The 19,538-nt window shown below is 61.8% G+C and overlaps 1 protein-coding gene across 1 annotated transcript; it reads left to right on the top strand.

The window, feature by feature from the left end:
• Positions 1-447: 447 nt before the first annotated feature.
• On the top strand, positions 448-10,894 carry DACT2 (dishevelled binding antagonist of beta catenin 2). Its single transcript, XM_066372865.1, has 4 exons — positions 448-825; positions 6,124-6,256; positions 7,517-7,780; positions 8,700-10,894. The coding sequence occupies exons 1-4, from the start codon at positions 592-594 to the stop codon at positions 10,322-10,324; spliced, it is 2,256 nt and encodes a 751-aa protein (XP_066228962.1). The 5' UTR covers positions 448-591; the 3' UTR covers positions 10,325-10,894.
• Positions 10,895-19,538: the final 8,644 nt, after the last annotated feature.

Raw genomic sequence — 19,538 nt, 5'->3', positions numbered from 1 at the left:
GGGAATTGAACCAGGGACCCCTTGCACGCCAGGCCGACGCTCTACCACTGAGCCAACCGGCCAGGGCCAAAGCTATTACTTTTAAAAAGACAAGCTGAGGCTTCCAAAATACAGGTATGCATTAGGAAAATGGTAATATGTTGTTCAAACTGATAATGAGTTGATAATGGCAATACCGTCCTTCCATGAGATACTGTTGCAAGAATGTATCTCTTTTCATTAAAAAAAAAAAAAAAAAGTTAAAGCTTGCACCATGTTTGTTCCACTTTCGTCCCTTCCGTGTCTCCGCCGGGCTCCTCCTTCCTCTTGGGTCCCTTCTGAGGGTCCCAGTATCTATCGTTCCGCTCCCCAGGGCACCTGGGCGTGAGACTCAGCAGGCGGGGTTGGGCCGGGGGCGGCCGCTGTGACCTCCGGGCGTGTGCAGACACCGCCCTCCGCTGCCACCGATAGGTCCCACCCCAACTTGGCGACCTGCGGGCCTGGGGGCGGGGAGAGTCGGCGCAGGAGGCCGCGCGCACGACCAGGGCGCCGCCGGGGAGGCCGGGGACGCTCCGAGAGGCGCTGGGAGGCTCTAGGAGGCCGGGTCTCGGAATGTGGGCGCCTGGTGGCCAGCAGGGGCCCGCGGGCTGGGACCGCCGCAGGGTGGGCGCCCGGCTGCGCGCGGCGCTCGCCGGGCTGCACGAGCTGCACGGGCTGCGCGCCAGGCAGCAGGCGCGCGTGCGGGGCGCCCTGGCCATGCAGCCCCCGCCGGCGCCTGTCCCGCGCGGCCCCCGCGCCCACGAGCTGCGGCTGGAGGCGGCGCTGGCGGCGCTGCAGGAGCAGCTGGTAAGGAGCGCGCGCTCAGGGTCGTGGGGCCGCGGGGCCCCGGTCCAGGTGCAGGCGGCGCGCGGCCGGCCGGCCGACTGACAAGAGGGGCGCCCTTCGGGGTCTGAATTCCAAACGAGTGGGACGCGGAGGCCCGAGGCGCTGGGGGATCCTCCGGACCCGAAAGCCGCCGGGACCGCACCGCGCTGAGCCCCGCGCGGGCTCTGCTCCTTCCTCGCGGAGTCCCGGGGACGCATTCCTGTGGGTTTGAGTTTCACGCTGTCTTGATAAGAACGCATTGAATCCGCTGGCAGGGGCCGAGCGTGTTCCTGGGGTCAGGTCCTTGGGTACCAGCTTCTCCCTGCTGTCGGTTCAGGGGCCGCAGTGCCGGCGCGCAAAGCGTACCCCCGAAGGTCCCCAGGGACGTACTGAGGTTGAATGGGGTCGTGTCATTGTAACAAAATGTTGGGGAAAGCCCACTCCTTGGGGCGGCCCCTGAGCTGCAGAGAGAGGAGTGTCCCCGTAGTCCCAGACGCGGTGGACCTCGGGCTTCCTTCCGCTGGCGTTTCCTCCAGAGGACCCTTCCCGAGGCGATTCCTTTTTCTAGAAATCGAACCAAGACAGAGGCTCGGCTGGCTGCCTCTCTGGCATTGATCCGCGTTATGGGTTCACTTCGTGTGTGAAAAACAAGCGTGTTTGCGGTATTACAGAAATTTTTTAAGGGAAAATAAAAAAGCTACATAGAAAGAGTTCTATCGTGGAGTGAACTCTTACTCTAAGTAGATTTTTTTTTTTTAATTAGAAATTCAAATCCTGTTTAAAAGCTGTGGTCTTTACAAAGGGGCCCCATGAAGCTAGCTGCCACCTTGCTCTCTGTCTGCCAGCTGAGCTCAGTACTGACTTGTTAACCCGCCTGGATTCCCGGTGGGTGCGGGAAGGCCTGTCTCAGAGGCCTCCCAGGACCCCCGTTGACATCCCTGACTGCAGACACCTGACTCCAGGCCATGGTTCAGAGGAAGGGAGGGAGCTGGCCACCACGGAGCAGGAGCCCCCACACCTTGTCCTGCCCGCCGAGCTCACCACGCCACGGCAGCACCCTTAGGTGGTGTGTGCTCCCAGCCACGTCTTACCTCACACGTGAGCTCGGCGCACACACAATAGCCCACCGAGGTGCGCATCGGGAGAGCACGCAGGCCGGGCGGCGAGGCCTGCGCTGAGTTGCTCTGTCGCGGGGGCAGGAGCGAGCTGATGATTAACTTGGCGGCAGCAACACACAGCACAGACCTGTGAGCACGCAGCCTCTAATTACTAGTAGCCTTTGGAAGAGGAGATCAAACAGGTTCTTTTGTTTAATTTTTTTTTTTTTTTTTTAATGTGGGGACCAGAAGGAACACGCAGACTGTGTCTTGGAACGTTGCTCTTGGAACGGATTAGGCGATCAAAAGAGAAGAATTGAATAGTGTGTGAGACTTCAGCTCCGCACTTAACACTTCTAACATTTCTCTTGCCGGGGAAAAAATTAGGAGCGTCCTTTAGCTCTGTGACACAGAGTCAAGTCAGAGACATTCACACCCCGGGCGGCCGCAGACATCAGTAACTCCCCATTAACTCTGCCCTCCTCCCCACGCTCCCCGTGTCCGTCCGTCTGGTCAGGGTGGTCACCGTTCTGGTGTGAAGGCAGGAAGACCGTTCACCTGACCCCTCAGCACCCTTGTCCTGCTGGGTGTCCCAAGTGAGAATGAGCCGCAGCACTTCTGGGGTGGGCAGCTGCATTCTCCGCAGTCATGCTTACTAGTAGACTGCACGTGAAGTCCCAGGCGAGGGCGCAGCAGGGCTCAGTCGGGGTGTTGTGTGCACTGATCGGGGGCAACTCTGAGGCTGGACCGGAAGGAGGGTGATGTCGGCACTTACCATCTCTCTGTGGTATGTGTCTGAGCTAAGGAAGCCGGCGACCTCTGACCGGAGCAACGGGGGTGGGGGGCTGGGTGGGCAGCCCTGTGCTCATCCCACTGTGTTTCCATGGAGATTTGTCCTGCCCCCCCACCCCCGCCACCAGAAGGGGCTGCCACCCTGTCTCTGATGTGGAAAGACGTGGATGCCCAGGAGTCCGGAGGCTTTGTCTCCCACCAGGAGGGGCTTGCTGCCCTCGGACGGGAGGCGAAGACAGACCCGGGGGGGCCCCCCCCAGTGAGATCCAGCCCTGAAGAATTTCCCGGTAGTTGACTTTGCTGGTTGTGACTTGTCCCGAGAGTTTCACGGGCAGTTGCACAATACACGCAGCTGGACCAGGTGAGGGTCTGGCTGCAGCTGCAAACACTGCCTGGTTTTCCTTGGACAGACTCGCTTGTTTCTTGAACTCTCGGGAGGGAGGGGAGAGCCCCAGCTCAAGGTCACGAGGGAGGGCAAGGCGGCCACTGAGCCCTGAGGGCTTCTGTCTGCGGGTGGCTCACGCCTGTTATCCCTGAGGCTGACCTGTGACCCCGGCCTTTGCTGATGGACGGTGTTTACCCCCACACGGGGCACCTGCCCTAGTCATGGAACGCGGCTGGGAAATGGTTCCTTTCCACATTCTCGACTTTCAAGGAAAGAAAGGAGGTGTCTCTGATGCCGTCTCTGTTTCCTGAACGTTGGGGCGTTGTCCCTCTCGTCCTCAGAACCTGCCCTCGAGCCCGAGAAGGCTGGGTCGCAGCTGAGCACGGGAGCAAGGACAGGGTCGGCGGAGGGCAGGCGTTCTCTCTCGGAGGCGTTATAAGGAGGACGGGCCCGATGTGCATTTTCCACAGCAGTGGACGTTTCCAGGCTTTTTGTTGGTTTGTGATCATAAAAAAAAAGACAATCTTTGTGGTCCCAGGGCAGCTTGCTAGAATGCAGGTTCCCAGGCGTAGCCTGGGGTCATAGTCGGCGGGAATCTGCATTGGTGCCAGGGTGCCCCCACCTCCTGGGGAGCCGTGGGTGTGCTCTCTGCTGTCCCTGGACGGTGGCTGGACAGTGAGCCGGCAGCGGTGGGGAGTGGAGGTGGCCCCCAGCTTGCTCTGGAGGGAGTCAGGGTGGCTCCCACGGTCCCCTTTACTCAGTGCCCTCTGTGGCTGGCTCTGCAGGGCCCGTGCTTGACCCTGGTCCCCACAGGCACTTTTGACTCAACACAAAGCTTGACACCAGGAAGGGGCTGATGGACAGCGGAGACATAAGAGCCCCTGTGCGGGGTGGGCAGGGGTACTAAGGACAGTGCAGCTTGGACCGTGAAGCCCTCTGTGGGCAGCGGGTTCTGGGGACACAGCAAGTCGTCTGTGGGGACTGGAGAGCTGTGTGTGGCCCCCAGACACTAATCAAACCCCCTCCCCCAAAGGCCCGGCTGGCAAACATTAATCACAGAGCTGTGGGCCCCAACACACACAGGGCGACTCTTGTTTTGAAAGGGGGGTTGGAGAGGGAGGGAGGGAGGGAGGGAGGGAGGAAAGGAGGGAGGGAGGGAGGGAGGGCGGGAGCCAACCCAGGGGGGGGGTCCGAGAGACTCTCCCTGCAGAGGATGGGGAAGAGGTCCCTGCCACGTCTCAGACACTGAGTGGTGACCTGACACAGGAACCTACTCTTCCGTTGGCACCATGCCGTTGCTTTACGACGGGAAAGCAAGTTCTTTGTGGTCAGAGCCCACGCTGGCCCCCTGTGAGAAGCTAAGTGATTTCACGCCGCGGTGGCTGACCGGAGGCTTCTCCACACGCTCCGCTGGCTCCGTCCGGCTCAGCGTCCACCTGGGCAAGCTCCCCAGGTCTGAGCGCTCTGGGGGAGAAGCCGGGACATGAGGCCTGTCGGGGCGGTTCTGGAGCGTAAACTCGGATCGCGTTCAGGGCTGGTGTCGGCCATGTGACGTGCAGAGACCATGTGAGAGCGGCGTGACTGTCCCTGCCTCACAGGCAGGCGGGTCCTGGGGAACGTGGACTTTGGCGTGACGGTCTCGCTGGGCTGCCCGACGGGCCTCGCCCTGGGCGCTGCAGGCTGCGCCCACCTACCCCTCAGAGAGAGTCAGCAATTGTTACCACCTGCTTCTCTCCTGGCCGCAGCTCCCATGTTGGTGAAATTGCTGAAGCAATCTTCCCGAGCCCCATAATTTGAGGCTCAGGGGATTTCCTCATTTCCTACATGAAAATCTGAATTACATTAATCGTTTTCTGAAACAGGACGAACCACGTAATTACCTTTGTTAATTATTTTCCTTAAACTTAATTGTTAATCGGAACAAGGAATGTACGCAGTGGACCTTGAAAACTGGGTGAAGTTTCATCGTCGAAAAAAGGAAACCGGTGTTTATGAAACACTGCGCACATGTGGCTCACGTGCACACGTGTGTGTGTGTGTGTCTGTGTGTGAATGTGTGTAAGCACTAACCACATGTGTGTATGATATATACAATACTGTGTGTTATGTGTGTATCATACATACATGTATTATCTGTGTTATATAATAGACACAGTTACATGAATGCATATGTGTGAATGTGTTATGAGCATTAACCACATGCCTGTGTTATATGTTATAGACTATATGTGCACATACATGTATATTGTATATAGCACACACACATTATATAATACATGCATTGTGTTACATGCATATTATGTAACACACACACATATTATATCACATACACACACATGTGTGTGTGACCCACGCGGTTCACAGTTGGGAGGCCGAGGCCTGGAGACACAGTCTCCCAGCAGAGCTCAGCTGGGAGCCCGGAGACCAGAGGGCCTCGCACAGGTTTTCAGGCTTCAGTCTTGCAGGGGGGGCTGGCCCTGTCCTGCCTGGTGGGCCCCCTCCGCCAGCGAGAGCATACGGCCTGTGGCCGTCCAATAAGGGGTAAGAACGTGCAGCAAGGGGGCCCTTCTTCTCTTCTGGGGACTTTCATCCACTGGGAAAGGCTTAGGGCAGCTCCCCCGGACTCCGTGGACGACCCTGGGCCACTGGCACGGAGCTCGAGGTCCAGGCAGGGGCCCGGGACGGAGGCTTTTGCGGAGACCTAGGGACAGCAGGTGGAGAAGCCACGTGCGGCTCCCAGCACGGGAGCTGTGGCCCTGCTCTCCGACCCTCGCTTCACTCACAGGCAGTGACACTGCCTCCTCAGGAAACGGTCCCACTGGAAGTGATGGCAAGGCGTCTGCAGTGGGGAGAGAAGCTGATGGAGGCAGGAGGGGTCAGTGGGCTGTCTCTCCTGGGGACGCAGCCGATGGCGTCTCCCGGGAGGAGCAGGGGCCGCGGGGTTTGAGCTGTGTGTGCATGGAAGCGGCTCGGGGCCCCCGACATCCGTGCTCTTTCCCTCCCTAGAGCCGCCTGAGACGCCAGGACGTCGGCCTGAAGACACACTTGGACCAACTGGACCAGCAGATCAGCGAGCTGCAGCTGGACGTGCGCAGGACGTCCGTCGAGGGGCCGGACAGTGACAGCCGGCCCAGCTCGGGTACACGGCACACACAGCTATAGACACACATGTACATAGACACACAGGTACACGTATGCACATACAAACATGTGTGCACACACGCCAGTACATACACAGAGGTATATATACACACTTGCAAATGCGTACACATGCACACAGGTGTGTGCACATGTATGTGCGCAGCATATGCACACTCATGCATGCATAGCACACACACACATACACACAGCCCGCACTGACCACACAGCCCACACTGACCACACAGCCCACACTGACCACACAGCCCGCACTGACCACACAGCCCACGCTGACCACACAGCCCGCACTGACCTCACAGCCCGCACTGACCTCACAGCCCGCACTGACCACACAGCCCGCGCTGCCCGCGCTGACCACACAGCCCACACTGACCACACAGCCCGCACTGACCTCACAGCCCACGCTGACCTCACAGCCCACACTGACCTCACAGCCCACGCTGACCTCACAGCCCACGCTGACCTCACAGCCCACACTGACCACACAGCCCACACTGACCTCACAGCCCACACTGACCTCACAGCCCACACTGACCTCACAGCCCGCACTGACCTCACAGCCCACGCTGACCTCACAGCCCACACTGACCTCACAGCCCACACTGACCTCACAGCCCACACTGACCTCACAGCCCGCACTGACCTCACAGCCCACACTGACCACACAGCCCACGCTGACCACACAGCCCACGCTGACCACACAGCCCACGCTGACCACACAGCCCGCACTGACCTCACAGCCCGCACTGACCTCACAGCCCACACTGACCACACAGCCCGCACTGACCTCACAGCCCACACTGACCTCACAGCCCACGCTGACCACACAGCCCGCACTGACCTCACAGCCCGCGCTGACCACACAGCCCACACTGACCACACAGCCCACGCTGACCACACAGCCCACACTGACCACACAGCCCACACTGACCACACAGCCCACACTGACCACACAGCCCGCACTGACCTCACAGCCCACGCTGACCACACAGCCCGCGCTGACCACACAGCCCGCACTGACCACACAGCCCACGCTGACCACACAGCCCGCACTGACCTCACAGCCCGCGCTGACCTCACAGCCCGCGCTGACCACACAGCCCGCGCTGACCACACAGCCCACGCTGACCACACAGCCCGCGCTGACCACACAGCCCACACTGACCATACAGCCCGCGCTGACCACACAGCCCGTGCTGACCACACAGCCCGCACTGACCTCCTCTGTCTGCCCGTCCAGGCTTCTACGAGCTGAGCGATGGCGGCTCCTGCTCCCTGTCCGCCTCCTGCACGTCCGTGTGCAGTGACCGCCTGTCCTCCTCCCTCAGCACTTTGCTGCCCACTGCCCCCAAGGCCAGGACCAGTGCAGGGGACTGCCGGCCCTGGTCTGCCGACGAGACCACCATCTGCGGGGCCCCCCTGCCTGTGTGGGGACTCCAGGCCCCTGAGGAGGGTGCCGGCCAGCCTCTGTGGGGCACAACCCGGCCCCGGCCGGTGTCCACAGGTAAGACGGCCAGGAAGCGTGGGAGGCCCCATCCCAGGCGGTGGGGACAGCTGAGGGGCGTGGACCCCCGGTGCCCTCCCAGGAGGGGGGGATACTGAGCGCAGCCTGGGGGTGAAGCTGGTACCAGCCCAACAGGCAGTGCCCCGAATGTCCTGTTGACGTGTCCGGGTTTCAGTTGGAGTTAGGAATCAAATGCCCACTTGCGTTCACTAGAGCAGGGCTGTTATAATAAATAGCATTTTCTCTTATTTAAAATGAACATCAGAAAGCTTTTTAAAACATCCTTCCAAAGTCCCCACACAGCCTGCCTGGTGTCCGTTCCCAGTGGCGTGGGACCTGTGCGGACAGAGGGCCAGGGGTCCAGTTCACCGTGGGCTCTTACAGGCCCTGGTGTCCGTCCACAGTGGCGTGGGAACTGTGCAGACAGAGGGCCAGGGGTCCAGTTCACCCGAGGGCTCTTCCAGGCCCAGGGAGGGCCTTTGTTTTTCTCCGCTGTCCTTAAAGGAAGAATGTTGTCCTTGGACGTGTTTTATTTCCAGTATGAGACGACCCGGTTTTAGTGACACTTGTCTGGTCATTCCTGGGCGAGCGTCCCCCCCTCCCCTTGTCCTCCGGGAAGGCCTGTCCCCGACGTCCACCGGGGGTGCCTGCCTTTCTGGGCATCCTCCAGGTCGAGCGAACACATGGGTGTCTAGGATGTATCGGCTAAGCTGTCCCTGCAGGGGGAGGGCTGGACCGGTGACAGAGCTGGTGTGTGCGGGAGGCCCGTCCACTCTGTGTCCTGGCGCCACGCCGGTGGCAGGCCGTGGGCGGGTTCCTCCCGGGTGGGGACCTTGAGCGTGTGACTGGTGACGTGGGGAAGACTGTGTTCGGTTCTGCTGCATCGGTTTCTGTATTGGTTCATTTTTCTCCTTCCCAGGGGACCTGGAGCGGCTGCTGCCGGCTGAGGCTGGGCTCCCAGCGGCCAGCGCGGACGCCGTGTCCACCTCCGTTCTCAGTCCCGGGGGCGGCCTCCCTGCCCAGGTGCTGGACGCCAAGTACCAGCGTGACCTGGTGTCCAGGGGCGGCAGGGAGGTGTACGCGTACCCCAGCCCCCTGCACGCGGTGGCCCTGCAGAGCCCCCTCTTTGCTCTGGCCAAGGAGACCCCACAGGGCGACGGCCGCTCGCCACCTGCTAGCTCGTCCCGTGCCGGCCTGTCAGATCCAAGCTCGATCCACACTGGACACACCCTCGAAGCTGGCCCCGCCCGAGCCTGCATGGACAGGCTGCTTGGGCTGCGGGGCCAAGCGAAGCCCCCACGGGGCAGCGTGGGTGAGCAGGGACCCCCTGGCTGTGCGCTGTGCCCACCCCGGGGAGCAGACAGTGAGGGTCGTCCAGAGAGGCTGACCTCCTCCCCGGGAAGAGCGGCCGTGGGAGGGGGGCCTCAGAGGAGGGACACAGGTGGGGACAGCCCTGAGCGCCGGGGGCCTGGGCCCCCGGGGGGCGCCCCACGCCTCAGCAGCCTTCCGGAGGAGAGACAGAAGCCCTCCAGCAGCTGCATCCGTGTGGGGACCACCCCCGGCGGCCCTGAGCGGGGGGGTGGGTCCCCGTCTCCCCACTCCCGGGCTCAGCAGGCGGCCCCCGATGGCTGGGAGGGCACAGCCAGGGCACCAGCCGGGACGGCCCCTGCGCCCCGTGTCCACCCCCGTGCCGCTGGCAGCGGGGCCCCCCAGGCAGGGCTGGGAACGGGCCCCCCCACGGCCCAGGCTGTGAAGATGGGGAGGGGGACCGGCGACCAGGTGCCGAGGTCGGGAAGGCCGCTGCCCCCCTGGGGCGCCCTCATCGCCCCCCAGCCCCGAGCATGGGTCTCCGGACTCAGGAGGAGGCCTGTCCAGGCCACGGAGTCTCCCCCCGGCCGGTCCTGCTCCGAGTCCAGCCTCTACCCCGTGTCCTTCCTCGTCCCCCTGCTGGTGGCCCGCCCGGGGGGCCCAGGGGCGTCGGCCCTGTTCCCCTTGGAAGCGGCGCCCGCGGTGGGGGCCGGCGGGGAGGCCCGGAGGCGGCACCGCAGGTGGCAGTCCTCCGTGGAGATCGCGGCCCGGGCCCGCCTGGCCGGCGTCCAGGGCCCTGGCCCGGGGCCCCCGAGGCCCGCCACGCGGAGAGGGGGCGGCCCGCGCCCCACAGGCGCCCCGGCCCGGCCCAGGCCGCCCCGCCGGGACCCCCAGGCCGGCAGCGAGTCCGGCGGCTCCGAGCGGTCAGCCGAGCGCCTCTCCCTGTTCCGCTCCACCATCGCCGAGACCAGCGAGGACGAGGCCAGCGACCACACCGCAAACCGCTTTGGGGACAGGGAGTCCAGCGGCAGCGACGCAGAGGACGGCGGGCAGGGCGCCGGACACTGCCCGGCCTGGCCGGGGGCGGCCACCCCGCAGCCCCTGCGGACCCCCGCCGGGTCCCGGCTGGCTCTGCCCCCGGCGCCCACCCTCTGCCGCATCAGGGCCTCCAGGGCGCTGAAGAAGAAGATTCGCAGGTTCCAGCCGGCTGCGCTGAAGGTCATGACCCTGGTGTGACCCTCCGGGAGCCGGACGGAGCTCCCCAGGCCGCGCAAAGTGACCGGTGTTCCCGGAGAAGCCGTCTTCCCGGGGAACCAGGGCTGAGGCGTGTGACGGGCACGAAGGGGCTCTCCCAGGGGGCCCCCCGAGGATGCAGTTCAGCCCACTCGCCTGTTCAGTATGCGGACGGGGTTCTCCTGTGCCCATTTCTCTCCAAAGTCACGGTGGGAAAAGTCGCCATCATCTCAGGAGAGGCGGTCAAGGAGCCGGTGCCCCGGGCTGGGCTGGGCCAGCGGGCCCCTGGGCCCCCGGGTGGGTTACCCCATCCCATGCAGATGTCCGTGGAGAACTCCAGAATGTGGGACCTTACACGCCTCCCTCCCTGCGAACTTAGGGAGAGTCCTGACCGGGCTCCCCGGTGTCTGTTGTCATTCCGGAAGGTTAGTCCCTTCTGTCCTGATCCCAGCCCTTGCACAGCGTCCCTGAGGGCACCGTGGCTGGCCTGCACAGTGGACACCGAGCTGGAACGGGGCTCCCACATTGAAGCCCTCAACGTGAATAAACACAGTAACGGTGCCTCTATTGTCACCAGTCGCCGTGACCTGCTTTCCTTCCCTGTTACGTCTGTGCCTCAGTGTCCCTGCTGGCTGCGCACAGGGGTCAGCACCCCCTCCCCTCCTTCCTTCTGCCCTGTGGGCATCCCAGCGAGGGGGAGGGCACAGCCCCTATGGGCACAGTTCCAACGCTGGTTCTAAGACAGTTCACTGAGCATCACAGTGTTTTGAAAAAAATAAGGTGTTTTTTGGTGTTTATTTGTCAAAGGAAGTGTCCCTTGACTTTTCCTGGGGAAAGACGGGATTTTCAGGTCAGCTGCCCCTGAGGGGGGTGGAACTTCTCAGGAGCATGACTCCGGGGCCCTCGCAGGGTGGGGAGAGAGGTCTGGACCCCTCACTGCTTCCCCCCCCCCAACTTAGGAAGGAAACCTAAGGCAAACAGCCAAACTGCCAGCTTTACAGGCATTTACAGACGAACCAGACACTCACCAGACGCTCACAGAGCAAACAGCTCGTTCAGGGATCAGTCGAAGGAGAGGAACAGTTTTTAAAAAGCAGTGGAGGTTTTAGAACTGAGAGGCGACCGGTACAGGCTGAGGTCTCTGAAAGGGAAGACAGGGCCCGGGCCGCTTCCTGTGAAGCCGTGGAAACACGGCCATGTCCAAGGGCCCGGAGCCAACTCTGAAATTCAGGAGTTCGCCACCGACTCTGTCCGCGTAGAATTCCCTCTGCTTGCGGGACCCGCTTGCCTGGCAGAGCTAAGGGGGTCTCCTAAGCTCTTTTAAACCGGTGTTGCTATTTAAAAAAAAAAACAAAAAAAAAAACCTAAACCCACTGTGATGGGATTTTGACTGGAAACAGATGACACAGGATATTTTATAAGAATGGTCTAATTCTCAACAGTGTCGCCCGGGAGGTGACGGGAGCCGCTGGGCAGGGGAGGCCCCTGGGGTGGGGTTCAGAGCCGGGTGCCACCCTCACGTGAGTCCCTGCAGGTCACAGCTGGCACCCCACACCAGCCTTCCTGGAGAAATGGCCGTGAAGTTCCCTCCACGATGTATGTAGCTGTGTACTCTGCCCTGGCTGACATCTCTCACATTCAGGGGCACTTTTCACAACTGGGGGGGCTTGGGATGCAGTGTTTGCAGCAGCGACCCCCTCCTTCCCGAGCGCAGACCCTGTCTGTCCCTGCCCGGGTCCCAGGACAGAAGACGCAGGCGGTGTGGCTGCCGAGACCGTGCGGAGTCGGCGCCGAAGGGGACGCAACAGGCCCGGGCCCCCTGGGGTTTCTGCCTGTGTTTCTCCTGCTCAAAAGCCAGGCTCAAGTTCCTCACAACTGAGGCTCCAAAGTGCGGCCAGACGGGAACACGGTCCCGCCCAGGGAGTCCCGGGCCGTCTGTGCAACTAGCAAACCACCACGCCGACCGACCGGGAAAGCTAACCGAGCCCGCTAACCGAGCAAACTAACCAGACAAGCTACGCACACCCCACACTCAATGCAACCATGGCTTCTGAGAACAGGGCGTGTCCTCCGTGATCAGCCAATCAGCCGTGGTCTCTCTCTCTCTCTCCCCCCCCCCTCTCTCTCTGTCTTTCTGCCCCCCTCCCACCTCCGCTGTCTCCCTCTCAACTCTGGAGGCCCCGGACGACTTCCTCGCTGGTGCTCTGGCCTCTTGCGTCCACTCTCCAGCAGGTGTGGGGGAGTAAGTGCCAACCTAGACTTCCGTCCTCTCCTCTGTGGGGCCCGGGGCCTTCGCTTCCCGAGTCATTTCCCAGGAGACACCGCCAGGGTCCAGTCTTGCTGGGCTGTTAGCCAGTATGCAGGCCTCGAGCTGGCTCCGTCAGGACCTCCCTGAGTTTGATTTCTCTTCTACAAAAACCTCAAGCTTCGGCGTGAGGAATAAAGTGACCGAGTAAAAAATGCGCCCCAGTCTGTCGGGTCCCTGTCCCCGAGGACCGTGAGGGAGGGAATGGCCAAGCCTGGGCACCACTGGTTGCCTGCTGAGTGACCGGGACAGCCAGGTGGTCATGGTCACAGCCTTCCTCAGAGAGGAGGCTGTGGGCAGAACAGGGCAGACCAGGTACATGGGGACCCTGTCCTGCTCCGCAGGTCAGCTCAGTGACAGGCCAGGCCTGGCCTCCTGTGCGGTGAGGAGCCAGCTCAAGTCTCCGGCCTCCATGCCCAAGCATCACCCGGTCACCACCAGGACAGGCTGGGGGGGGGGGTCTCTCAGGGGAGATGGCTGTTTTAAAATACAGAGTTAAAATTCAGAACATCAGCAATGAGAAGCCCGTTTGAGTCCATCCGCAAATCTAGTGCTAAATTTCAAAGCAGAGTATTAAGTGTTATAGGTCCAGAGAAGGCTATTCAACTAGGCTGACCGTGCAGAACAATGACCACCAACAAAATAGCGGCGGGGGGGGGGGGCCTTAAAGGACCAGGAGCCTTTATCTGAGCAGGAGATCGCAATCTGGGAGCCCGAGTGTCAGGTGGCGAGCACACTGTGGTTCCCACTGAGGTCCTCCGCGCGCAGACGGGGGCTTCTGCCGGGGTCAGCAGGGGTCGCTTAGGCGGAAGGACCCGGCCACCACTGTCAGTGAGGTCCTCCGCGCAGACGGGGGCTTCTGCCGGGGTCAGCAGGGGTCGCTTAGGCGGAAGGACCCCGGCCGCCGTCAGTGAGGTCCTCCGCACAGACGGGGGCTTCTGCCGGGGTCAGCGGGGGTCGCTTAGGCGGAAGGACCCGGCCACCACTGTCAGTGAGGTCCTCCGCGCAGACGGGGGCTTCTGCCGGGGTCAGCGGGGGTCACTTAGGCGGAAGGACCCCGGCCGCCGTCAGTGAGGTCCTCCGCGCAGACAGGGGCTTCTGCCGGGGTCAGCGGGGGTCGCTTAGGCGGAAGGACCCCGGCCGCCGTCAGTGAGGTCCTCCGGGCGTGAGGGATGCCGGCTGGAGGGCACGCTGGTCCCGTTGCCATGGCAAGAAGGAAGTGAAGTTCAGAGCAGGGCATCACGGTTGACTTGAAAGGTCAAAAGGTCAAAAGTGGGTGAGTGGGGCGTGGGCGGGCTGCCTCGGAGGCCCTGACTCTGTCCTGGCCAGTGTCCTTCCCCGTGGGATGTGCAGAAACGGGGTCCTGGTGACATTCTGAACTAAACCACTTACTTGCTGGAGTGTGTCGTGGTTTCCTCTGAGCCAACAGGGTCAGAACTGCTCAGAGTGAAGGGCAAGTAAAGTGGAACCCCCCCCTTCCCCGTGGATGAGGGGTGTTGTTAACAGGTGAGGGAGACCCTCGGGGGTGCGTCTGAAGACGGATGAGCTCTTCCCCATTCCCAAAGCTTCCAAAAAGGACAATTCATAGTTTGGTGGGGTTTTTTTTTATCTTTAGAAGCATTTGTAACTTCCAGAGTGCTTGAAGCACAAATAGTTTAGCAAAAATAAAATAAAATAAAAAGAAGGATGAATTAGGTCTTTTCCAAGTTTCAATATCAAGCCAAGAAAGAAATGAAATATATGAGGCAGTCTAATAAAAAAGAAAAGAGAAGTTTCATTATAAGGTCAGAGAAAATATCCCCATCCGCATGTCCTTTAGTGAATCACATTGTATCGCTTAAGAAAACAAAACGGAATGGCTTCGTTGGGAGCATGGGCCCCAGCAGAGGTTGTGGGTAGTTCCTTGTCTGGGCGCATGCAGGAGGCTGTCTCCCTTTCTCTCACTTGGAAAAGAAAAGTAAAAAATGTTTCTCTCTCTGAAGGTGCGTGTCCCCCCAGATCCGTATGGTGAGGCCCTCCTGCCCCCGGCATGAGCGGGTTTGCAGGCGGGGCCCTGGGAGGGGACGGGGTGAGCTGAGGTCACGAGGGTGCGGCCCTGGATGACGGGGCTGAAGAAGAATCCGGTGACCACACAGCCAGGTGGCAGCAGCCCGAAGCCAGGAGAGGAAGCCTCAGGAGGGAGCCGCCCCTGTGGACACACCTTGACCCCCGGTCTGCGGCCCCCAGAGTTGTGGGAAACAAACACCTGTCGTCCCCGCGCCCGCCCGCCCGTCCGCGGGGCCCGGTGATGTCGCAGCAGCACCTCTGTGCACATGGGCGGGACATGGGAGCGGGCGCTCGGGGGGCTGTCGGAGGGGGGACTCCCCCTCCCGTGTCTCTTACGGTCAGAGGCATCGCTGGGTGGGCGGCCAGAGCCTGAGCCTCCGTCCACGTCCACGCGGGCGGCCAGAGCCTGAGCCTCCGTCCACGTCCACGCGGGCGGCCAGAGCCTGAGCCTCCGTCCACGTCCACGCGGGCGGCCAGAGCCTGAGCCTCCGTCCACGTCCACGCGGGCGGCCAGAGCCTGAGCCTCCGTCCACGTCCACGCGGGCGGCCAGAGCCTGAGCCTCCGTCCACGTCCACGCGGGCGGCCAGAGCCTGAGCCTCCGTCCACGTCCACGCGGGCGGCCAGAGCCTGAGCCTCCGTCCACGTCCACGCGGGCGGCCAGAGCCTGAGCCTCCGTCCACGTCCACGTGGGCAGCCCTGGGCACCGAGCTCCTCTGCTTACAGAGCTGTGCTGGCGGCCGGGGGGGGGGAGGCAGGGAGGAAATACGCAACAAGCAAGGACACCCCGCAGCCCCTAAAGGAGAATGGGGCCCTGGGCAGTGGGCCGGCTGCCGCCACGCGGGAGGAGGTGAGGCGTCTGGACAGGAGTGGGCAGGACGCTGGCGGTGTCGCAGGGGGGAGGGAGGGAGGGGAGCAGGGATGGGGCGGGGGGCGGGGAGAGGGCGCCCTGGCAGGACCACGGAGACGCAGAGCCGGCTGGTAGCCAGCACCCTCAGCTGACAGGCCCCAGGCAGAACCAAGGTGATGGCGTCCCGAGTGCAGGACAGAGCACTGTGACGTGTGCAGAGGACTGTGACGTGTGCAGGACAGGACAGAGCACTGTGACGTGTGCAGGACAGAGCACTGTGACGTGTGCAGGACAGAGCACTGTGACGTGTGCAGAGGACTGTGAAGTGTGCAGAGGACTGTGACGTGTGCAGAGGACTGTGACGTGTGCAGGACAGGACAGAGGACTGTGACGTGTGCAGGGCAGAGGACTGTGACGTGTGCAGGACAGGACAGAGGACTGTGACGTGTGCAGGACAGGACAGAGGACTGTGACGTGTGCAGGACAGAGGACTGTGACGTGTGCAGGACAGGACAGAGGACTGTGACGTGTGCAGGACAGGACAGAGGACTGTGACGAGTGCAGGACAGAGGACTGTGACGTGTGCAGGACAGAGGACTGTGATGTGTGCAGGACAGAGGACTGTGACGTGTGCAGGACAGGGGACTGTGACGAGTGCAGGACAGAGGACTGTGACGTGTGCAGGACAGGACAGAGGACTGTGACGTGTGCAGGACAGGACAGAGGACTGTGACGTGTGCAGGACAGGACAGAGGACTGTGACGTGTGCAGGACAGGACAGAGGACTGTGACGTGTGCAGGACAGGACAGAGGACTGTGACGTGTGCAGGACAGGACAGAGGACTGTGACGAGTGCAGGACAGAGGACTGTGACGTGTGCAGGACAGAGGACTGTGACGTGTGCAGGACAGAGGACTGTGACGTGTGTAGGACAGGACAGGGGACTGTGACGTGTGCAGGACAGAGGACTGTGACGTGTGCAGGACAGGACAGAGGACTGTGACGTGTGCAGGACAGGACAGGGGACTGTGACGTGTGCAGGACAGAGGACTGTGATGTGTGCAGGACAGAGGACTGTGACGTGTGTAGGACAGGACAGGGGACTGTGACGTGTGCAGGACAGAGGACTGTGACGTGTGCAGGACAGGACAGAGGACTGTGACGTGTGCAGGACAGGACAGAGGACTGTGACGTGTGCAGGACAGGACAGAGGACTGTGACGTGTGCAGGACAGGACAGAGGACTGTGACGTGTGCAGGACAGGACAGAGGACTGTGACGTGTACAGGACAGGACAGAGCACTGTGACGTGTGCAGGACAGAGGACTGTGACGTGTGCAGGACAGGACAGAGGACTGTGACGTGTGCAGGACAGAGGACTGTGACGTGTGCAGGACAGAGGACTGTGACGTGTGCAGGACAGGACAGAGGACTGTGACGTGTGCAGGACAGAGGACTGTGACGTGTGCAGGACAGAGCACTGTGACGAGTGCAGGACAGAAGACTGTGACGTGTGCAGGACAGAGGACTGTGACGTGTGCAGGACAGGACAGAAGACTGTGACGTGTGCAGGACAGGACAGAGGACTGTGACGTGTGCAGGACAGGACAGAGGACTGTGACGTGTGCAGGACAGGACAGAGGACTGTGACGTGTGCAGGACAGGACAGAGGACTGTGACGTGTGCAGGACAGAGGACTGTGACGTGTGCAGGACAGAGGACTGTGACGTGTGCAGGACAGGACAGAGGACTGTGACGTGTGCAGGACAGAGGACTGTGACGTGTGCAGGACAGAGGACTGTGACGTGTGCAGGACAGAGGACTGTGACGTGTGCAGGACAGGACAGAGGACGGTGACGTGTGCAGGACAGAGGACTGTGACGTGTGCAGGACAGGACAGAGGACTGTGACGTGTGCAGGACAGAGGACTGTGACGTGTGCAGGACAGAGGACTGTGACGTGTGCAGGACAGGACAGAGGACTGTGACGTGTGCAGGACAGAGGACTGTGACGTGTGCAGGACAGAGGACTGTGACGTGTGCAGGACAGGACAGAGGACTGTGACGTGTGCAGAGCACTGTGACGTGTGCAGGACAGGACAGAGGACTGTGATGTGTGCAGGACAGGACAGAGGACTGTGACGTGTGCAGAGCACTGTGACGTGTGCAGGACAGGACAGAGGACTGTGATGTGTGCAGGACAGAGGACTGTGACGTGTGCAGGACAGGACAGAGGACTGTGACGTGTGCAGGACAGGACAGAGGACTGTGACGTGTGCAGGGCAGAGGACTGTGACGTGTGCAGGACAGGACAGAGGACTGTGACATGTGCAGGGCAGAGGACTGTGACGTGTGCAGACAAAAGAGCACCACCCCAGGCCCCCCCAGGGGCTCACTCCCAGCAGCCATTCGAGGGGGTCGTTCAGAGACCCAGGGGGGCCTGGGGGCGGGAGGCTTCCTCCGGGGTAGGGGGGGGGAGGGAGCCCTACAGGTGCTGGGGAGCCCTGGGCAGGGGACAGGGTCAGTGCCTGTGTGGGGCTCCCTTGTGGTTGGCGCAGGGGAGCATGTGGGGTTTCCCCAGCTGCTTCTGAGTTGGGAGCGGGACAGAGATTAGGGCTGCCGTCAGGTATGATTCGGTCCTGGCCAGCCGGAGCTCATGGTTGGAGACGTCACTGCATTTCCAAGATTGTCACTGGAGGTGGCTGCCTGGCTGCCCACTGTTCTGACCTTGGGCCGCCTGGCCCTGGGACGTTTACTGTAGATGAGGGTGTGTTCCCCGGGAGGGACACCGGGGGGGGGGGGGGAGGGTGAGCAGAGCTCCATGTTACAGAGGGTCTGGCCGCCACCATCGAGAGCCTGCTGAGTGAGTGGCTCAGAAGCAGGGGGAACTGGCCAGCCTTGTGCTTGGAGAGGCCGTTATCCAGCCGAGCGGAGATCGGACTAAGTAAGAAGAGGCCAAAGAGGAGACGGGTCCCGTCCAGGGGCAGCGCCACAGCCAGGGGTGTGGGTCCCGTCCAGGGGTGTGGGTCCTGTCCAGGGGTGTGGGTCCCGTCCAGGGCCCGGCCAGGGGCAGCGCCACAGCCAGGGGTGTGGGTCCCGTCCAGGGCCCGGCCAGGGGCAGCGCCACAGCCAGGGGTGTGGGTCCCGTCCAGGGCCCGGCCAGGGGCAGCGCCACAGCCAGGGGTGTGGGTCCCGTCCAGGGCCCGGCCAGGGGCAGCGCCACAGCCAGGGGTGTGGGTCCCGTCCAGGGCCCGGCCAGGGGCAGTGCCACAGCCAGGGGTGTGGGCCCCATCCAGGGCCTGTCCAGCAGCAGCGCCACAGCCAGGGGTGCGGGAGAGGTGAGGAGACACGTAGCCCGGCACAACCAGGGTGGCTCTGCGGTTTGGGGAGCCCGCCGTCTCTAGCGGGAGGCGCCCGTGCAGCAGGGACACAGAGCACAGAGATCACTGTCCCCAGTGAGAAATGAGAAGTGAGAATATGTCCTTACTTGATTGAGAAGCTGGAGGTCTTAAGAAGGACATCCTGAGAGACAGAAGAGTGTTCCCACCAGTATTTTCATTTCCTTTTTTTTTAATTCCATTTTTATTCTTTTATTCTATTTTATTTATTATCTCCTTCCATTCCCACTTGAATGATCCTTTCCACCATGGTTGCCTCACCAACGATAGAATATGCAGAGACATTCCGCTCCGCCCCCGTGTCCCTGTCCCACTTGGGGACACAGGTTGGAGTTGTCCCACCGGTTCCTGTGACGCACCTCCCATCCTGTAACGGGTGCAGCGTCCGTCCCTGTGGACAGCTTGTCCCCGGCCACAGACCCGCCGTGGATGCACACCTGGAGTCCACGTCCACGCTGACCGGGCCGCCGCGGAGAGGACAGGGAGAGCGGTCTGGAGGTTTGGCGGGGCCCAAGAAGCATCGGCACACCTGTCCCCAGGAAAGGACTGTCCTCTTGAGCCCTCTGTGAGGAGATGTCCCCAGACCGCCCCTGACGAACAAAGTCGGCGCTGACCCCCGGGT

Source organism: Saccopteryx leptura, chromosome 3, assembly GCF_036850995.1.
Source record: "Saccopteryx leptura isolate mSacLep1 chromosome 3, mSacLep1_pri_phased_curated, whole genome shotgun sequence".
NCBI lineage: Eukaryota > Metazoa > Chordata > Mammalia > Chiroptera > Emballonuridae > Saccopteryx > Saccopteryx leptura.
This window is presented reverse-complemented; position numbering and strand designations above follow the sequence as displayed.